General features: G+C 44.9%; 1 protein-coding gene across 1 annotated transcript; it reads right to left on the reverse strand.

The window, feature by feature from the left end:
- Positions 1–4,578: 4,578 nt before the first annotated feature.
- On the reverse strand, positions 4,579–17,849 carry LOC146699649 (uncharacterized). The gene is made up of 11 exons (XM_085469462.1): positions 17,441–17,849; positions 15,670–15,790; positions 14,934–15,041; positions 14,796–14,832; positions 12,876–14,680; positions 12,744–12,774; positions 9,148–10,916; positions 9,011–9,059; positions 7,120–8,918; positions 6,882–6,918; positions 4,579–6,763 (listed from the first exon to the last, which is right to left on the reverse strand). The coding sequence occupies exons 1-11, from the start codon at positions 17,533–17,535 to the stop codon at positions 5,229–5,231; spliced, it is 7,386 nt and encodes a 2,461-aa protein (XP_085325588.1). The 5' UTR covers positions 17,536–17,849; the 3' UTR covers positions 4,579–5,228.
- Positions 17,850–18,285: the final 436 nt, after the last annotated feature.

Consider the following 18,285-nt stretch of genomic DNA (forward strand, 5'->3'; position numbering starts at 1 on the left):
ACATCTTGTCTTCCAAGCAACTCTTCTGACTACAGAAGAGAGCCACTGGAGTTCATGATAGCGAAATAACTCATGTCATATACCAGCAGAGGAATGACAGATAATCTACATCTCAGATGAAAACCAGCTTTACGCAGATAGGGTTACACTTACACGCTCTTTTTTTTTAACTGTCACTGTAATCAGCTTTAGACATGCTGGGATCACTGGTGAGCACCAGTGTCTATGGAAATACCTTCTATAATTACAGTTCCCAAAACCGGCATTTGTATGGCACTGTTGTTTAACCCAGTGGTTTGAGCCTGAGCTTGGGAGTTTATTTTCAAATGAGCCAAGCAGCAAATGAGATAAATCCCCTCAGATTACAGTGAAATACTTCAAAAAACCAAAACATGTAAAATGTGCATAAATAGAAAGGGTCATTTATCAGCCGCGGAGAAATATTGTATGTGCAAATTGCACATCGCAGTTTTTGTTTTGCAAAACTTTCACCACAGTGTAAATGTTTGAGTTTTTTCTTTCTTGTTTTTGCTCTGTCGCGGAGTGGCCCGACTCCGGCTCAATAAAGTATTAATGTCTGATGAAGAATGAGTCTCACAGCGCTGGGCCATTGTCTCGTGGATCTCAAGAGGATCGAGCCAATATCGTGAGTCAGGAGGCTCACTGGGGGAAGTGGAATAAGGACACTCGACTTTCACCCAGGAGGATCAGGGGCTGAATGGGTGCAGAGCTGCTATTATGCCTGGGGAAAATATTCCCATGCTGCTGCTGAGTTGCAAAACTAAACCTTCGACCAAGGGCGCAGTGCAAAAGAAAAAAGTTTCATGTTAAAATAAAGCGCAGAATTAAATCACGCGTTCTTAATGTTTCAAGATGATGTAAAATAAGATGAGATCTCTTTGATTTTAGTACAAATGAAAAAGCTCAGTCATGTTTTTATTTTTTAAATCTGGTCCCTTCCATTTTGTCTGTTTGCTAAAATGACAGAAATATGCAAAGCGCTGTGATAAAAACGATAAAGGTTTAACTGATGAGGTGGCCCTACATACACATCTGCCTGTTCACCAGTGTAATTGCTCTCACAACAGATAGCATTCCATATTCAAATTCAAACCAGGAGTCTGATTAACAGCCATCATGAATGCAATAAAGCCAAAAACTTGAAAGGGAACGTTCAAATGGAAACAGTGAACCGTATCGTTTAGTTTTCATTTTGCCTCTCATCACCAACCAAACACTGAACAGCGCAGGGCTCTGCTCTGACTGACTGTCGACGAATAACGAGAACGGGATGTCAAAGCCTCCTCGGAGGGGTGAAAATCATCCAATCTGACGTGGCGAGAGACCGTGACAGCTTCACATCAGTCAGGTGAAAATCCCATCACTCTGTGGTGTCCCCGCTGTGAAGGCCTGCCACAGCTCACAGTGGGGCTCACCTCAGAAACGGCGACCTTTGTAAAGTCTGTGCCTCGCAGCACAAACCTGGGCCCACATCTTTCGTTTGCCATGTGTTTACAACCCTGGTCTGTAGTGGGCTTTGAAGACGGGGCCCTTTCATCAAGCGACAGATGGGATGCACTTTTTGAAACATGTCATGTGGTCCTCCAGGAGCGCTCGGACTGCGCTTCAACCACGATGAGCTATGTGTTCGCGAAGCCACCGCACGATCATTCCCGAAATAAATACCATCACTATGGATGCGGTGACCTGAGCTTGGGGCATAAAACTCGCCTACATTATGGGTTAACCATCCAAAGGAGGAGTGGATTCCAGTAATGCAGCCAATCAAACGCATTGCAGGCCTGCCATATCATCAGAACATCATAAATATCAGAGCTAAACGAGTCCAGTTGTGGCACGGAAAAGAGCAAACACGCTCAAATACTTCTTTTTCTCTGCAGTGAGCACAAAACACTGTCACCAAAGATGGAAATGAGAAGATCAGAACAATTAACGATTTCATCACAAATGCCTTTTTTATCCTCTCCCGCTTCACGTTATCCGAGCTATACTTGAACACAGAGCCGCAACCTACAGCTGCGAATTACAATGTGTGTCTATAATCCATTAAAACGTCTCAGGGTCTGTTCTGTTATTTACCGTCTACAGAGCAGCTGCAGGATTTGTCTCCTGACATCACCGCTACAGTCTGACTCGTCCCTGCTCGGCCAGTTCGAGCCATCAATTAAAACGGAGCTCGAAAACGAACAAATGTGGATTCTGTTTTTCGGGGCTTGGGGGGGTTGAGTTCCCCCTTTAGAAAAAGAGACATTTTTCCCCGTGTCGAGGACAGCAGCGCCGCCTCGCACGGATCCTTAATCACTGCGTGTGTGACGCCATCTCAGTGTGTCTGCAGAGGTGCTGCTGAAGAGCAGCAAAAGGTGCTGAGGGCAGAGGGGATTGAAGTGAACCCTGTGGGTGGGGAGATGACTTCAGCAGCTTGGGACGCGCCGTCTCTCCGCCCGCACCCCTCCTGGTAAACAGAAAACCCAAGAGCGATAGAAGAATCACTAGGACAGGCACCAGCCTGGCTGCAGGCCTCCAAACAGCACAATAGATAAATTGTGCAGATACATCTGGTTCTTATGAATATACCCCTTTAGATTGTGGTTGATGGAGGCGTGAGAGCACCAGAGCATCCTTATAAATGATCAAAGCCAACTTCTTCAAGGAATACAAAAGAATTTGAAATTGCGAGCTGTGTGCCCGTTGCTCTGCGGAAACGGTTCAGGGCAAACACCAAGTCGCGCTTTGCGCAGGTTCAGGAAGCGAGCCGACCTGACACGGGTCACTTCAGAGACACAAATGAAGCTTGTGAGCATAGAATCATTATTCATGATCAGAGGATGTCTTCTACAACTTGCTGGTAAAGGAGCACACTCAAGTACAATCCTCCACATATTACTTACTGTCTCAAACAATATAGTTTTACAATGGCAAGTACAGATGAAGTGTTCTTGAAAAATAAAATCAATAAGCTGACATCTGAATAATTCAAACCAAAAGTTTTGCTCTTAGTACAAGAAGGATCTGAATTCTTGCCCCTGCTGCCAATTTTCCCTGAAAGGGAACCTTGAAATAAAATCCACTTAAGCCCTCTGTCTTTCCCCCCAGAGTGCAGTTAAATCCTTTCTGTGTATGGACATAATTACAGAGTGTCACGGATCTTACATCAGCGCAGAACCCTGACTTCCAGCAGGAAACCCGGTCCACGGGTCAATTAAGGCAATAGGATGTGCTCTTTATGCTCAAACGTACGGGCCACACCTGAGAGTAACAGCGTCCAGCTCCACATCCAGCATGTAAATAAATAAAGCGCAGCTTGTAGGAGGTGTACAGCTCACAGGGGAGTGTGGAGAGTTATTGCAAAACAGCATATATACGTGCTGCTGCAGCGAGGCCCTCAAACCCTGTGGCTGGTGGCCCACAGCAGAGGCAGAATCAGCAGCTGAGAGGGGACAGAGAGCCTCCTTACACACCGAGCTGGGCACCGACAATTGGGCCATTGTCAGGGAGACGTGCTGTTCCTGCTCATAGGAAGAATACATGACTATTTAAAAAAATGTTAGATGATAGAAGCTTTTCATGTCAGCAAACGTGTTTCAATAAGTCACGAAACCTGGAAATGTAGCCACTTTGTCACAGAAGTCATTTAGTCAAATCAAAACACAAACTGAAAATCGGATCAGATCTGAAACAAGCTCTGGTGTTTGTCGGTATAGATTCTGTCAGTAAATAAGCAGGTTCCCAGGAAGACTTGGAATAACCCAGAGGAAATTAAAATATTGTGCAACGCCACTTTAAATTTAGTTTATAATGTGGAGCAACAATATTGCCATTGTTCCAACAGCCAGACAGAAAGTATTAACCTACTGCTCAAACAAAGTCTTAAATGCTAACAGCTACATAACCTTGTTTCTCCAATTTTCAGCGCGGCAGGGTTTTTTTGAAATTTTTGCTTCTTCACCATGTTGGAATTAATAGCAAATAATTGACAAGAAAGTCAGACAATGCCCTGCAGCAGACCTACACAATGCATCTACACTGAAAGCATCACACATTAACCAAAGCGTAGTTGTAACAATGCAGGCAAAGAGTGCCGATTTGCATCACTAGCGGAAAGTAGCCGGCAGTCTCTTACATGCCGAGCGTTGCAGTGCTTTTACTCATAGCTGGAGGACAAACAGAAATTGTGTAACACACATTTACCTGCTGTCCACAGATAACTTAGTGGTTGTATGACCTTAATAACAAACCTCCCTTTAAACCCACATCCTTGTTGATCAGTAAGTGAATCATGCAAGTCACGCTCCACTGAATACAACAGTCTGACCAGCATTTAGCAATCATGGATGTATCATCAAGTAGCTTCAGGAAGAACGCATAGTTATTATAAAACCTGGCTCAGAAGAAAACATACACATTATAACCAACCCCACACATCCCAGCATTCATCAGTCACTTCATACCAGTCAAGTATTTCTGATGGCCCCATTGCGCCATCTTGTGTTAACACACTGATATGGCAACAGGCTTAAAGCAGTTCTTACCTCATGTACAAAGACAGGAAACCACAAGTCCAAGACCCAAAGCATCTTTTTGGAGCATTTTATTACTTTTTTGACAAATATATATGAAGGTTTTCCTATTAAGGAAACATTCTTTCAAAGATAAGTTTACAGCAAATTCATTCCTGCAAAGAGACAGGAAACAGATATGATGGAGCTAACCATTTCTATTTGTGCCCAGTAAAATGCAAGGGTGCAATTTAATCATTAGAATCAACTGATAACAGTGACACAAAAATCAGTATAGTCATTTCTGATAATGAAAAACAAACAAACCCAAAAAACAAGTATTTTTGAATGCCAATGGGACGTCTTTAAACATCCGTGTTATGATTTGGTGGGGTGAATTATTAGTTTTGCATCAAGGCACACAAGCATTGATAACTGTCAGTGGAGCATCATTTGTTTTCTTGATTTTTTTGCCAAGACACTGGTCCCACTTGGCAGTACAGCTGTACAAACTACAGAATAAAAACAAACCAAAAAAGCATAAGATAGGACATTGCATGATTATAACCAAAGGGAATCTCAAAGAATTCGGATCGATAAATGTACACAGCAATATTGAGTTCAGATCTTGGGACCTCCACCTGTGTCGAGTTCTTCAGTATGGTAGGGGGTGACATCGCACTGACTCTCACTGCTCAAATGTGCTAGCCGCTACAGAGGATGCAGCTCAGCGAGGGATCTCTTTTCCTGTTCACAAAACTCCTGTAAACTCCTCCTTCCCTGCCTGAAGTTGCTCTCCCTCCTTGAAAACGGTAAGATGACCTGAAGTCGGAGGAGAGTTTCAATGTTGCTGAAACTTCTAATGTGTGACGTCTTGAGTGTGTCGAGCACAGTAGTTGGAAGATAGCCTGCCAGAGGATCCAGCCATTTCTCCTTCCATGACTTAATCTCAGAGTGAAGGGAGGCCTGATCTGGCAGGTCCTCCTTGTACAGGCGGAACACAAGACCACTAAGAATGCTGGTTTCTACTTTGGACATTGCGTAAGGCACAATCTCCAGACACCTTAAGGTATCCAACACCTTTTCTGCAAAGAGGTCATCGATTTCTGCTATTGAATGCTCTACAATTTTCATGCTTAAAGATTCTTTGTAAAACTCGCTCAACGGCTCGAGGAGCGCTGAATGCAACATCGTAACGTGGAGTTTAGACGCCAGGGCAACAGCTTCCTCAAACCACACTTTGTGATGGCTGTCAAGATCACTCTTCAGTTTACTGAGGGATGCTTTGACATCAGGCAAGTTGTTCACGGCGAGCAACATATCTAAGGGTTTGCCCTGAAGCGACTGGCTTAGCTTTTTTGTAACAACCAAGACGTTCTTCTGTACCACCGTTGACAGAATGAACTCAAAGTTTCTGATTGTGTCAAAGAACTGAGATGCTTGTTGCTGGTTTGAAGTACTGCCCTCCACTTTCAGCTCATTCAAGCACAGCATGATTGCTTCTAGGATATCTACAATCACCTCGTGCATGTCGTGACTCTTCTCCCAGTTCTTCATGAGCCTGTCCCTCAACTCGTTGCCCTTTCCCTCATCGCGCCGGAACACTTGAATGATCACGTCTTCCAGCTTGTTCTGGCGTTTCGCGTCTTCTGTGAGCCAATGCAACAGCTTACCGATGAGAACCGCTCCATCGGCTGCCTCTTCGGCAGGACAAGACCTAGCAAGCCACACGTTGAGAGACAAAGCAGAGCTGACAGTTCTAATGGCATGCGGGTATTTCTTAGCTATCGCTAAACTTACAGCCCTCATCTGAGCTCCCACTTCACCAACACTCAGCGAGGCCTGACCTCTACAGTACTCCATGTTGAGCCCCCACTTCTCCGACAGGGCGTTTTCGATAGCATTCGCAAGGGTGGCTGGGTCTTCGCTAAAGGGGATAAAGGCCAGCGTTTCCTCACACTGGATGTCCTCTTTGTTCAAGTACCTGATGCACAACGGGACATAGAGCTCACCGTCAATTGCAACTGATTGCTCAGTTATAACTGTGAAGAACTGAGAGTCCCAGAGTTCCTTGAGGATTTCTTCACGTAGCTGGGGTTCGTAGAAGGACACGGCTGTTCTCGGTCCTGGAACCATCTCCGGTATCACGTCATCCTCGGCGGATTTCACCTCACCGTCTTTGGCTTTCTCTGCTACACTGGAGCCATCTGACTCTGTTGGGGCTGCTGGTTTTCTTTCAATGGCGGCTATTTAAAAGATAACAAATGTATTCAAATATTAATTAACACACACACACACAAATTTCTACTCTTGGTGTCTGTTAGAACTACTCTACCGATATTTTGTTGCCAATAAAGCACTTACCGCTGTCCAGCCTGTGTTTTTGCAGAAATTCCATTACCTGAAAATAAATGTACAACCATGTGAGTTGTTTGTTGTTTGCAGTTTGTTTGTTTGACTAATGCAGCTATGGCTGCATTAGTCGTTTGAGCTATAAAATAGCAGCTTTTTCCAAACTGGCAAAGAGTCTTGACTTGAACACTTGGTGGGATGAATTAACGGCAGAGCTAGTTAATCAAAATGAAGAGTGTATTAAAGTTACCTGGGACAGGCATGGGCTGCTCTCTGGATCAACCTCCACGCACTTCTCAATGACCTCTGGCAGCCTCGTTAGTGTTGTGCAGTGAGAGAGGAGCATCACATGATCTGTTTTGCTTCCTTTGCATACAGTGTTTCTCAACAGGTCCCTCATCGAATTCAGGGTGGTCTTCATCAGATCACACTCCATACTGACACTAGGCAGGACAGCTACTAGCCTAAGCAGTAAGGTAACAGTTGGATGGCTCTTGGACTCGGGGTGGACTAGCGTTTCAGCGATGGATGTTGGAAGAGCAACATCTTGGTAGTTCTCCCTCCACATGGCTGCCCAGGTGTTGAGCTCTTGTTCGGCAACTTCGGGCTCGGGTAGATCTGTAAGGTAGAGACTGAAAGGCTTGTATGTGGACTCGGACAATACAGGCTGTGGATTGCAAGAAGGCAGCAACGACAGGACTGACAGAGCCTTTAGGTGGCTGTCTGAGAAGCTGTACTTCATTTCATCAATTAGACTTTGCAGAAGAGGGATGCTGAGATTTTCTCTGTAATATATTTCCGGTGATTCATAGCTGTTGGCTTCCTCTGAGAAGCACACTTGCTCCGGAGCGACCCTGGTCGCCAGCTGGAATGCTTGCTCAAACCAAGTGGAGTGCATAGCGCTAACATTTTCTAACATTTTGTTGAGAATCTCTATGACGGAGGGGATTTTTTCCACTTCACAGAGAATATCAGCAGGGTTTCCACAGCGAAAAACAGTGCTACAGTTACGAAGAGGAGCGCACGCGTTCTTCAGTATTACAAGGGTGACGATGTAATCCATATTTCTCAGAGCAGTAGACAAAACTTGCGCATGCATTGATTTGGCACCTGTGGCAGTAGAGCTCACAGCGTCTAGGCAGCTAAGAACACCCTCTAATGTGTCAGCGAGTATGTCAAAGAAGTCCTCCCTCTTTTTCCACCTCGAACAACAGGTTTCTGGAATTTCCTCCAGGGCCTCCCTCGGCATATTTAAAAGCCCGTCAATAGCCTGTGCCAACTGTCTTTCCAAACTCGGAGACTCGTCAAAGAACAGCAGCAGGTCTTCTGTAACATCCAGCATTTTTGCAACCGATGAGCAAGGCACACTTCTCGCCAGCCAATGGGCAAGGCCACAAGACTCACTGGGTGTCACAACACAAAGCGGGTAGCTCCTGAGGAATTCCAAAGACATTTTCTTCAAGCTTTGATAACCTGGGCCCAGCTGCATGAATGCCTGCCCCCGGCACTGCGACATAGGCAAGCTCCAGTCTTCCGTGAGAATCTTTGCGAGGTTGTTCGCTTGTCTATCAACATGGCAGTTTTCATCGAACGGCAGAAAGCCCAGGAGCTCGACTTTTGGAGCCGACTCTCCAACGTACCTCACAAAAACAGGTAGATGGGTCTTGTCACCAATTTTAACAGCCTTGTCTGTGATGAGCGAGAAGAAAGGAGACTCCTGTATTTCTTTCAGTATGACGTCTCTGATTCCATTCATGAGGAGCTTCACCATTTCGTCACTGCCTATAGAAGATGTGTTTTTTCCCTCACATCCAAACCAGTGACACATCCTTAATTCCTGGACAAAAAGTTCTTGGTCTTCTTCTGAGAGCTCACAAAGAGTGCTATTCTTTTTCCCCAGTAGTGCAGCCAGCCGGAAAAGTGTTGCCAGACTCTGACGATTATCACCTTTGCTCCCATTCTCATCTGCCAGTTTCAGCTCGGGCTCCTCCATCTTGTCTGGAGATTGGGGGATTTGGAGCTCCTCAGCCTCCACCTTTATGTATTCAACTAATAAACGAGAAAAAAACAACAACACAGTGACTTTGACAAGTATTAGAAACATGGCAAAAAAAACCCATAATGTCTCACAGCAACCGTACCTTCCATATTATTTTCAGTGTTCTTGTTGAAGCTCTTGGATTCCTTATCCTGTAAGAATACCGAGGTATATTATTCCAGTGTTCATTAAAGAAACCCAAAATAAAACAAACTCTATTAAAAAAACAGAAGCACATACCAGACAGATACCCTCCAAGGCTTGTGGCGTAACCTTCAAACACTGGGTCACCATGCGGTCCAAGTCTCTGCTGAAGTCCGTGCCCACCTGCAGCAGAGCCAAGCACAGCGACCTATCTTTGGGATTCGTATCCCTCAGGTACTCTTGGAACTTCTTGTGGCGCATTACAACGCCACAGTCCTCCAGCGCTGTGCTGGGCAGCACCGACATAATCCTCAGCAGTGTGTTGATGTTCCCAAAGTACTGCATGAGCGGCAGGCGTAACGTGTGAAATATGGAGCTCGGGATGGTCACGGACGCCACTTTGGTCTTCCACGTCACTCTCCAACAGCACAGCTCGGTGAAGAAGTTGTCAGCGTCGGGCAGATCGCTGCTGTAGAGGGGCGGCTTTGATTTCAAGCTCTCAAACACGTAACTCACTGTGACCGAGCACGGGACCAGGGACAGGAAGTTCAGAGCTTCTTTGTGGTCTTCTGAGAAATGATCCTTCACAGTATTGATCAGGTTGTCTACCAGTGGCACGCTTAGGCCATCTTTATAATAACCGACCGGCTTTATCATGCTGTCCCGTGGTAAAGAGTTCTCAGGCACTTCAATCTGCACTCTCAGACTCTGTGCCATCGCACAGGCCTCGTCGAACCAGTTCTGGTGAAACACCTTCATGTTTGTTTTCACTCGGTTCAGAGTGGCCACAATACCGCTGATCTGACAAAGCTGGGATGCAGCAGTGAACTGGTCCTTCTGGATACCAGCACTCAGCTCTCTGGTAAAAGAGGACGCGTTCTTCAGCACCACCATGGCGATGATGAAATCAAACTCCATGACCTTGTGGAGAAGTGCTCCAGCTAGTTCCGATACAGACGCTTTCCATCTCTGTGGGTTGTTTTTGACTTTCTCCAGACATTCGACCAGAGGCTCCAGCATCTGCACAAACACCTCGTAAGAGTCGTGCTTCTCTTGCCAACAGGAACAGAACTTGCCCTGCAACTCCTGGACTTTTTCGTAGCTCTCTCTGAGACCAAAGTCTATCACGTGGTCGAGCTGCTTTTCTAGAGCAACGCTACTGCCAAAAAACATCAACACCTCTTCAAATGTATCCAGGGCTCTTTTAACAGCAGGCACTGGGATGGATTTTGACCACCACGTGTTGAAAGAATAGCAGGAGCAGTGTGTGCTTATAGCCAGAGGATACTTCTCTTGCACTTTGCAAGCAAAGGCTTTCAGCTTGTAGGAAACATCACCAGAGCCCAGGTACGCTTGACCTCTGCAATTTTTCAAATCGAGATGCCACTCCATGGTGACTATTCCCATAAGACGCTGTACCATGACATCGCATTCCAGATCCGCCTCGAGGAATCCCATCAGCTCTAAGCGCATGACATCGAAACTGTCCACAAACCGCAGAAAGAGCGGAAGATAGTCTCTCTCGCCCAGCTTCACAACGCGGTCAATAAACAAGGAAAAGAACGAGCTCCCCACCTCCATGATGATTCCCTCCCTGACAACGTTCTCGCACACACTGAGAACTTCTTTCATTTCAGACTTGGTCACGTACTCGACTTCTCCATCCTGAGGAGGACAGGCGTCACCGTGGAGCCTGCTTTGGCTGCTGTATGCAGAGGTCACTGCAGCCTGTAGCGCCGACTTCAGAGCTTCTCTGTCGGTTTCTGCACATTTCATCTCCACAAGCCTGTCTGGATCCATCTCCAGGTTTATGAGCTGCAGTTCTTCCTCAGTGTCCTTCTCTGCGTGGTTTCCAAAGGAAGTCACTGAAACAACAGGAACAATGTTTCTGATTTGATTTTGAAAATTTGAATTTGAAATATAAATGAATGTAATCGGAGTAAAGTTTTACACTTCAACCTCATTGAGTTAGTTTGGAGTTAGGGCTGTGCGATATGACCTAATTTTTTACATCCTGATATAAGACATTTATCGTCCCAACGACGATAAATAATCACAAAAATTTTTTTTTAATTTTTTTTATTTTTTATTTTTTACACTCGACTTGCATGAAGTGTTTTCAGCTGGGCGTCATGTACCTGGCGTCGAGCATACAAACTTATGTCTGAAAAAGCATAGTTTTAACAGCCATTTTCTTTGTGAGTCTTTATTACACGGCGTGCTGCGGGGAAAAAGCGTGCTCTAACGTTTGAGTCTGAGGTTATCTGGAGCACCTGACGGCTCTTTTTTTTGCTTCTCGTCCGTAAACTCTCTCCACACTCTTTCACGTGATTCCTGCATAGGTGGTTGAAGAGGTTTGCTGTGTTTGAGTCTGAGGTGGGGGCCGGCTTCCTGCATAATTTGCAGAGTACAGTTTTCTGGTCCGTGTCAGACTTTTCATAACCAACCCATGTCCGTGCTACAGAGGCAGCCCCTCGTTTAGGAATAAGGTCCTGGTTTGTTTTGACTGGTTTTTCCGTTTGTCATCATTTTAGTTTATTTTGAAAAGACTCAACAGGATCTTCAGCTTTATTGTGAAAGGTTTATGTGGAAAATAAACAAGGGGACGGCAGAGCCACACGCTGGGTTTATCGTCGTTGTTGCTAACGACAACACATAAAAACAGTCGCTTGTCCGTCCGTAGTGTGGTTATTTTAAATATAAGAGAAAGAGAGAACTTTAAGAAATTAATATAGCTGCTGCAGTGACCATCAAAACGATGAAATATTGCCATAAATAGTTTATTTTGTGACACCATGAAACAAACGATAGCGTGATATGAAACGATGTTTTTATATCGTCATCAGATACATATCATCATATCGAACAGGCCTATTTGGAGTCACCAAAGTTAAATAGCAAACAGTTGATTTAATGTGGTTAATTTGTTTTATTACATAATGAGATTACTCTATACTCTAAACCAGCAACCTTTCTTTGTGCTACGGACCAGTTTAATGTCAGTCAATATTTTCACGGACCGGCCTTTAAGGTGTCGCGGATAAATACAACAAAATAAAATGATACAACAAGACAAAAACGCTGGTATTTTGTAAATATAATAATAAATGCGAATTCAGTGTGTAATTGTGTAACTTTATTAGCAGCGCCCTCCTGAAATGCACCAACAACACTGAGAGTAACATCCTCCTCTCTGCCCCTTAATGCTCTCTGGACGCTATGGTAACGTGTAAATATTTCTTAAATAAGACAACTACACCAGGGGAAAAGACCCAGGGAAAGCGAGTTAATGATAAAAACCCTGAAAACCATAAATTTCACACCTGAGCCACAACTCTCGCAGCCCGGTACCGGTCCGTGACCCGGTGGTTAGGGACCGCTTCTCTAAATGATGGTGTGCATATTTGGCTTACATTGTTGAGTCAGTGACTCGTGTACGTTGCAGTAGTTTCTTGGAGGAGGCCGAGCATGGAGCTGGTTCAAGTGCAGAGGCCAACCATGCTGACCGTATTTTGTTGTGAATAAAGTTCTGTTTAGTTGACTTCTGTTACAGGACCACTTACTTACTTACATTGTGCACAATGAGCACTTTTCCTATATACAGCTGCATTTAACTATATTCAATGGCTGATAAATAATGTGTGAACAACAAGCAGAAAATTATTTCATGATTTGCTTTTTCATAATCTCACCTTGTGGAGGCTTCTCTTTTGTATCATCATCCTGTAACACAAACAGGCACCAATGTGACGTCATGTCAGGATAAATAAACGATCACCACTGATTAAAGTCAGATATGAAATTTGCTCAGCTTATCAACTCACCATTTTCAGCATCAGTAGGATGTCTGGGTGCTTCTGGACATACGAATCCACCATTTGTTCAACACTGAAGTGCACGTCCTGGTTAACGTAGACGTACGCCATGCTGCACTGTCTTTGATCATCTGGCGTGGCTGTCAGGTACGAGTGGCAGCGCTCCAGCACCATGTGGTATTGACCATACACGTCTGCCTCCGCGTTTACGCAGGGAACAGTTCCCAAGACCCTCAGCAAGCTCTGCACGTTCGGGTAAAATCCGATATCTGGAATCTTGAGGGTAGCAAAGACCGTGGTTGGAAGAATCCTGCGCTTGCTCGCGTGCCTCCACTTCACTTCCCAGCAGCCGAGCTCTTCGTAGAACGTGTCGGGCCGCGCGAGGTTGTTCAAGTTGGCGTCTGCTACTTTATCCCTGCGGATGCTGAAATTATGGTCGGCCATGTAAGACGGCACCAACGAGAGCCATCTGAGAATCCTCACCATCTCTGTGCTGAACACTCTCTTCACCTCTGCGACGAGGTACTGCAAGATGGGCCGGCTCAGAGTTTCTCTGTAAAAGTCTTCCAGCGGCGTCTCGGTGGCGTCCCCTTGAGCCATCTCCGGTTTGGTGACCTCCACTCCCAGCTTCTTCGCTCGACCGACTGCGTCTGAAAACCATTTCCTGTGGAATATTGCAAGCTCTTGTTGGTATTTGCTTACCAACTTTAAGGCATTGGAAATTGTGTACTGCAAAGTACTGCTGATGCTAATTATTCCCCTGAGACTTGAGTTGAGTATGCTCACACAGCAGAGGGTGTTCTTCAGAACAACGAGTGTCATAATGAAATTGAAATTCTTCAAAATGGGCTTGAGCTTGGCCATCTGCTCAGCAGTGTCTTCATCTACCTTTGAAATGATCTCATTGATGCAGTTCAGGAATGGCTCAAGAATATCTAGCATGGTCTGGAAGCCATCAGTGCCGTATTCCCAGTTCCCACTAATAGCTGCCTTGATCCTGTCCACTTCCCCTTTTATGTGCCCGTATGTCATCTGGATCTTTCCCTCCAGTCGCTTGCACAGCTCTGGTGTTCTCCTGAGTAACGAGGCCACTTCCTCTACAGTGTCTGCAACCGTCTGGATGGAGGGCACGGGCATGCAGCGAATGATCCATATGTTGAAAGCGTACGGGTCGCTTGGCGACAGCACGACTTGTGGAAACTCCTGCAGAATTCGGCAAGTGAGATCTCGCATTTTCTGACACATGCTACCTGTAACGAGATAAGTGAGTCCTCTGCAGTGCTCCATTCTGAGCCCCCACTTGTTTCGCAGCTCAGACAGGAGCATGTAAAACAGATTCTCTCCATCCATGTCGCACGGCAAGAACCCGACGAGGTGCTTTTGTGGAAACCCAGCTACTGTGACGGACCTGATGAACACCGGGATCTGCTCCTTTCCTTCTATCTTGGTCACATCCTGAAGCAGAATGGAGAAGAACCTTGCCAGCCTGAGGCTGTTCTGGATCTCCTCTCGCATCAGACCTTCGCTGAACTGCAGGATCTCTTTCTTGTCGATCTTTTCCAAACAGACCTGACTGAGCGCCCGCTGACCCCTCGCGCCTCCGATCGGCTCGTCGGCATTGATGTTTGCACCGTTGATGCTGAATCCCGTCAATGCCAGGATTTCCTTAAAGTAGACTTTCAGAGTCTCTTTTGCTTTGGAGGTGGCTGCATCCTCTTGGGTTTGGTTTTCTTTTTGCAGTTCACTTGCTGCGCTGTTCTCTCCACATCCGCTCTCTTCTTTCGTCTCCTCCGTTACTTCTGCGGCTGTGTTTTCTTAAGCATGAGAAGACATACTGATTTCAAAAACACTTATTCAGTCCGTCAGCGTTTACAACACGAGCACATTCGTTAAAATACACGAAAAAATGAATCAAAGCAGTTACTGTACCTTTTGTCTTTTTCACAGCAGTATCATCCTCTTCTGACTAGTTTGGTGAAATGGATAATTAAACATTTTTAGGATGTTAATGTTTGATTTAAAAAACATTCCAACAAGAGCAATTCAAAGACCTGGACAGATACTTACAGGATCTCTGGCTCGCTTCCTGCTGTAGGTCGACTGATTGTTCGCAGGCCTTGTGACGTCAAATATTGTTGGAACAGCATCTTCCTTTAACACACAACTGGATGAACTCTGACAAAACAAACATGCACACAAACAAAAATATGAAGCATCACACTGATGCATTTCTCTACTATCAAAATGTCAATACAGGGGATTATAACAAAGAAATCAAAATGATCTGACATTTGTAAACAAAGCAGATTTTTGCACTTATAGTTTGAGTGGTGTTGATAAAACTGAAGAATCTTTTATAGTTTTATTAAGTTGCATTATGCTGATTGCACAGATGTGCTTGCAAAAAAGCACTTGTGTTTGACATCAATAAGCTGCACAAACATGGGGATTTTTAATCTCCTGTTGTATGATATCAGGCTGCCCACGTGTACCTAATGAACTGGAATTCTCTACTAGCACCTACTCGCCCCACACCGAGTGTCACCTCAGTGTGGGTGGGGCTGAAAGCCCTGTGACATCATTTGCATACTACATCCTTACAATCCCTCTGGATTCTGTCGGTGGCACAAAAACCTCTGCTTGCTTGGAACCCCGGCTGTGTAGGTACTAAAACAGTACCCGGTACCAGGTTCTACCACCTAATGGAAAAGTCTAAAAACCGAGTAGGTGTTACTGCAAAAGAGCCTTTTGTTTAGTTCGTTGATCTTAACTGAGAGCAATGAGCAGCAGACCCGCTTCTCACCTGGTGAGAGATCATAGACGGCTCAAAGTGCTTTGCACAAAGTCTGTAAAGCTTATGCAGCTGTTCAGGAGGTTCTGAAGCCAAATCTGGACGAAGACAGTTCTCCAACCATTGGTTGCAGCTGCAAAACACAAGAGGACAAAGGTGTCAGTTGTTGGAGGCACAAACAAATACAGAGTAAAACGGACACCAGCGAAACACCGAGCAGAAACAAAAAACCCATAAAAGCCCCCAAACATCATTTGGGTTCTCAAAGCATTGAAATGTCTTAGGATGTACTTAATTATGCGCTGTATCCAAGCACGGCCGTCACCCACCCAACTCCCCTGATGAACTTCACTCACAGTGAGCATAATGAACAGTTTGTCACAGCGCCCAAACCCGCCTCTCTCTCTCTCACACACACACACACGTATTTGGAAAGCTCTCTTAAGGGGCACAATGAGGTTCAAGATTTTATGCATTGTGGTTTAACTGAGGCCATTTCTGGAAGCAGTGGCACACACCCACACACACGTCGCATAGATTAATGAATTACTTAACGCAGGACAGCAGCTGCTGAAGAGCATTTGGAGTGTAGTGTTTGGGCGCTGTTCCCGTGCTATGCTCAGGCTCACCTAGCTGCTAGGTGATCACAAATAAACTGGGGTCCACCTTGTAGATGTGGCACAGTTCAGATCACCTGGCCTAAGCAGCTCCTGTTTACTTTCACTTCAACGCTGTTCACTGTGAAGCAGAACTATGACTGCACTGCTTGTGTTTTTATGAACACTGAAACTTACAGCCAATGCAGTTTTATTCTTTGGCACTACTGGAACAAATTAAATGAATTAAGTGTGAATGACTGCCGTGGCTGATTCACATGCGCTCGTTTCCCTCTGACACAGCCTTATTATTATTCATCTCTACTAAATTGCTTTAGTAGTGCATTATTAGCTGTTTTGACATCAGATGGGCGCTTATTTACACTTAAGCCAAAGCTGAAGGCAAACTCCTTTAAATATGTCTTAGACCTCATGATCTGCTAGTAGGCAGTATTTCCTCTGGCATGGAGGACTTCCTGTCCACAGACACTGTACCTTGATTCAGTCAGCTAGCGTGCATCTGTCACTCAGCCACAGTCCTTATTAATTCTCGAATTTATTTGTAAGTCGGTCAACAGAGCCAGTTATGATTCACGACAACAAAAAGCTAAAAGGACGGACGAGATAACTATTAATTCACAGGGCGATCACGTGGACACTGCTTAAATATTGTAATATTTCTACGCTACACAATGAGCTGCGATGGAAAATTACTATGGAACTGCGCAGCTTTGTGAGCAACAACCAAAACACCACCAAAAGCATTATTTATTACAGGTGTTTTAATTGTGCTAAGCTAACGCGAGTCATTCTCATATTGCCGCACCGCTGGGATGGTAAGTGCTGTGCACTGATGGTGATTTAAATAGAGCACAAAAAAAAGTTTTTAACTAAGGCTTCTCAGCGTGTGTGAAATGACTGAACTTAAAGGAAATAACTAAAAGGCCGTTTTTCACGTCGGTGTCCGTTTCTGAGGCTGAACGAGTGACCGGAGTGTTATTTCACACGGACTTTTCTTTCAGGAGTAACGTTAAGTCTGCGCCATTTTCCACCGAGTTGTGTCACTATTAGCCAACATGATGTTAGGCTAACGCCAGTGCTAACAGCCTGTAGCCAACACATTTATTCTGCATGCTCAGCGACTCGTTTCTCTAGCTGCATCTCAATGAAATAAGCATAAGTCTTACCGCTCCGGATCCAATGGAAAGCTAAAAAGTGGAGTGGTCTTTTCGGATCCCCGCTGCTGGTAATCACAGTTCGCTGCGGCGCAGCAGTCAGTCATTTTGGATTGCAATGAAGCTAGCAAGCAAGTTAGCTAGCTTAGCTGGCGGTTGCAAGCTGGCAAGCCTACTGTGAGCAAACCTGTAGGACAGTCTACAGAGTCATGCCTTGGGCAAAACCTGCAACCAACACAGTTGACTTTCACTGTTATTCTCGCTTATTGCCTCTTTGCCAGACTAAGAACCTACTAATTCCATGCTTTCAAAAGTTGATGCTGCGTGCTGAGCCAAAGTCGCCAAAAGCGTGTTATCCCATCAACCAGGAACTGAGTGCTGCAATAAAAATATTCACCAGCAGAGGGCAGAATACCATGACCAAAGAGCCTTATTGTCAAGATGACTTACTCCCTATTCTGATGTAGCCTGAAAATGCGCGCAGGAATTAAATAAAAGTAAGGTTTGTTTTGTTGGGATATACAAATAAACGAGGTTTAAATTCACAACTTTTGGCATGGCGTCGTTAAAATCCTCCGTATGCATCAGCTACTGGTACAGTTCAATAAAATGGCATTACACAAACATCAAGCACAGGTGTCGTACTTTTCTTGTTCTAACTGAACACTCTTTGAATTTGACTTGGCGCTTCCTTTTCTTTGAGCACATTTGATTGTTTCTTTCATTTCAGTGAAATACCTCCTGTCTGTGAAACGCCAGACAATTCATTAAATAAAATGTGGAAATAAATCATTTATGAATAGTTTTCCAAAATAAGAATTAATACAAATTTGACATATCTAATAATTTACATTTTT

This window comes from Copadichromis virginalis, linkage group LG10, assembly GCF_057382275.1.
Source record: "Copadichromis virginalis isolate Kocher_CV1m ecotype Utaka linkage group LG10, C_Virginalis_male_GT1.1, whole genome shotgun sequence".
Taxonomy (NCBI): domain Eukaryota; kingdom Metazoa; phylum Chordata; class Actinopteri; order Cichliformes; family Cichlidae; genus Copadichromis; species Copadichromis virginalis.

Coding starts and splice junctions, on each gene's coding strand:
- LOC146699649 (XM_085469462.1), bottom strand. CDS start 17,535: ATGACTGACTGCTGCGCCGCAGCGAACTGTGATTACCAGCAGCGGGGA. Junction 12,775..12,875: donor TCCTACTGATGCTGAAAATG/GTGAGTTGATAA, acceptor TTTGTGTTACAG/GATGATGATACAAAAGAGAA. Junction 6,764..6,881: donor AAAACACAGGCTGGACAGCG/GTAAGTGCTTTA, acceptor TCTTTTAAATAG/CCGCCATTGAAAGAAAACCA.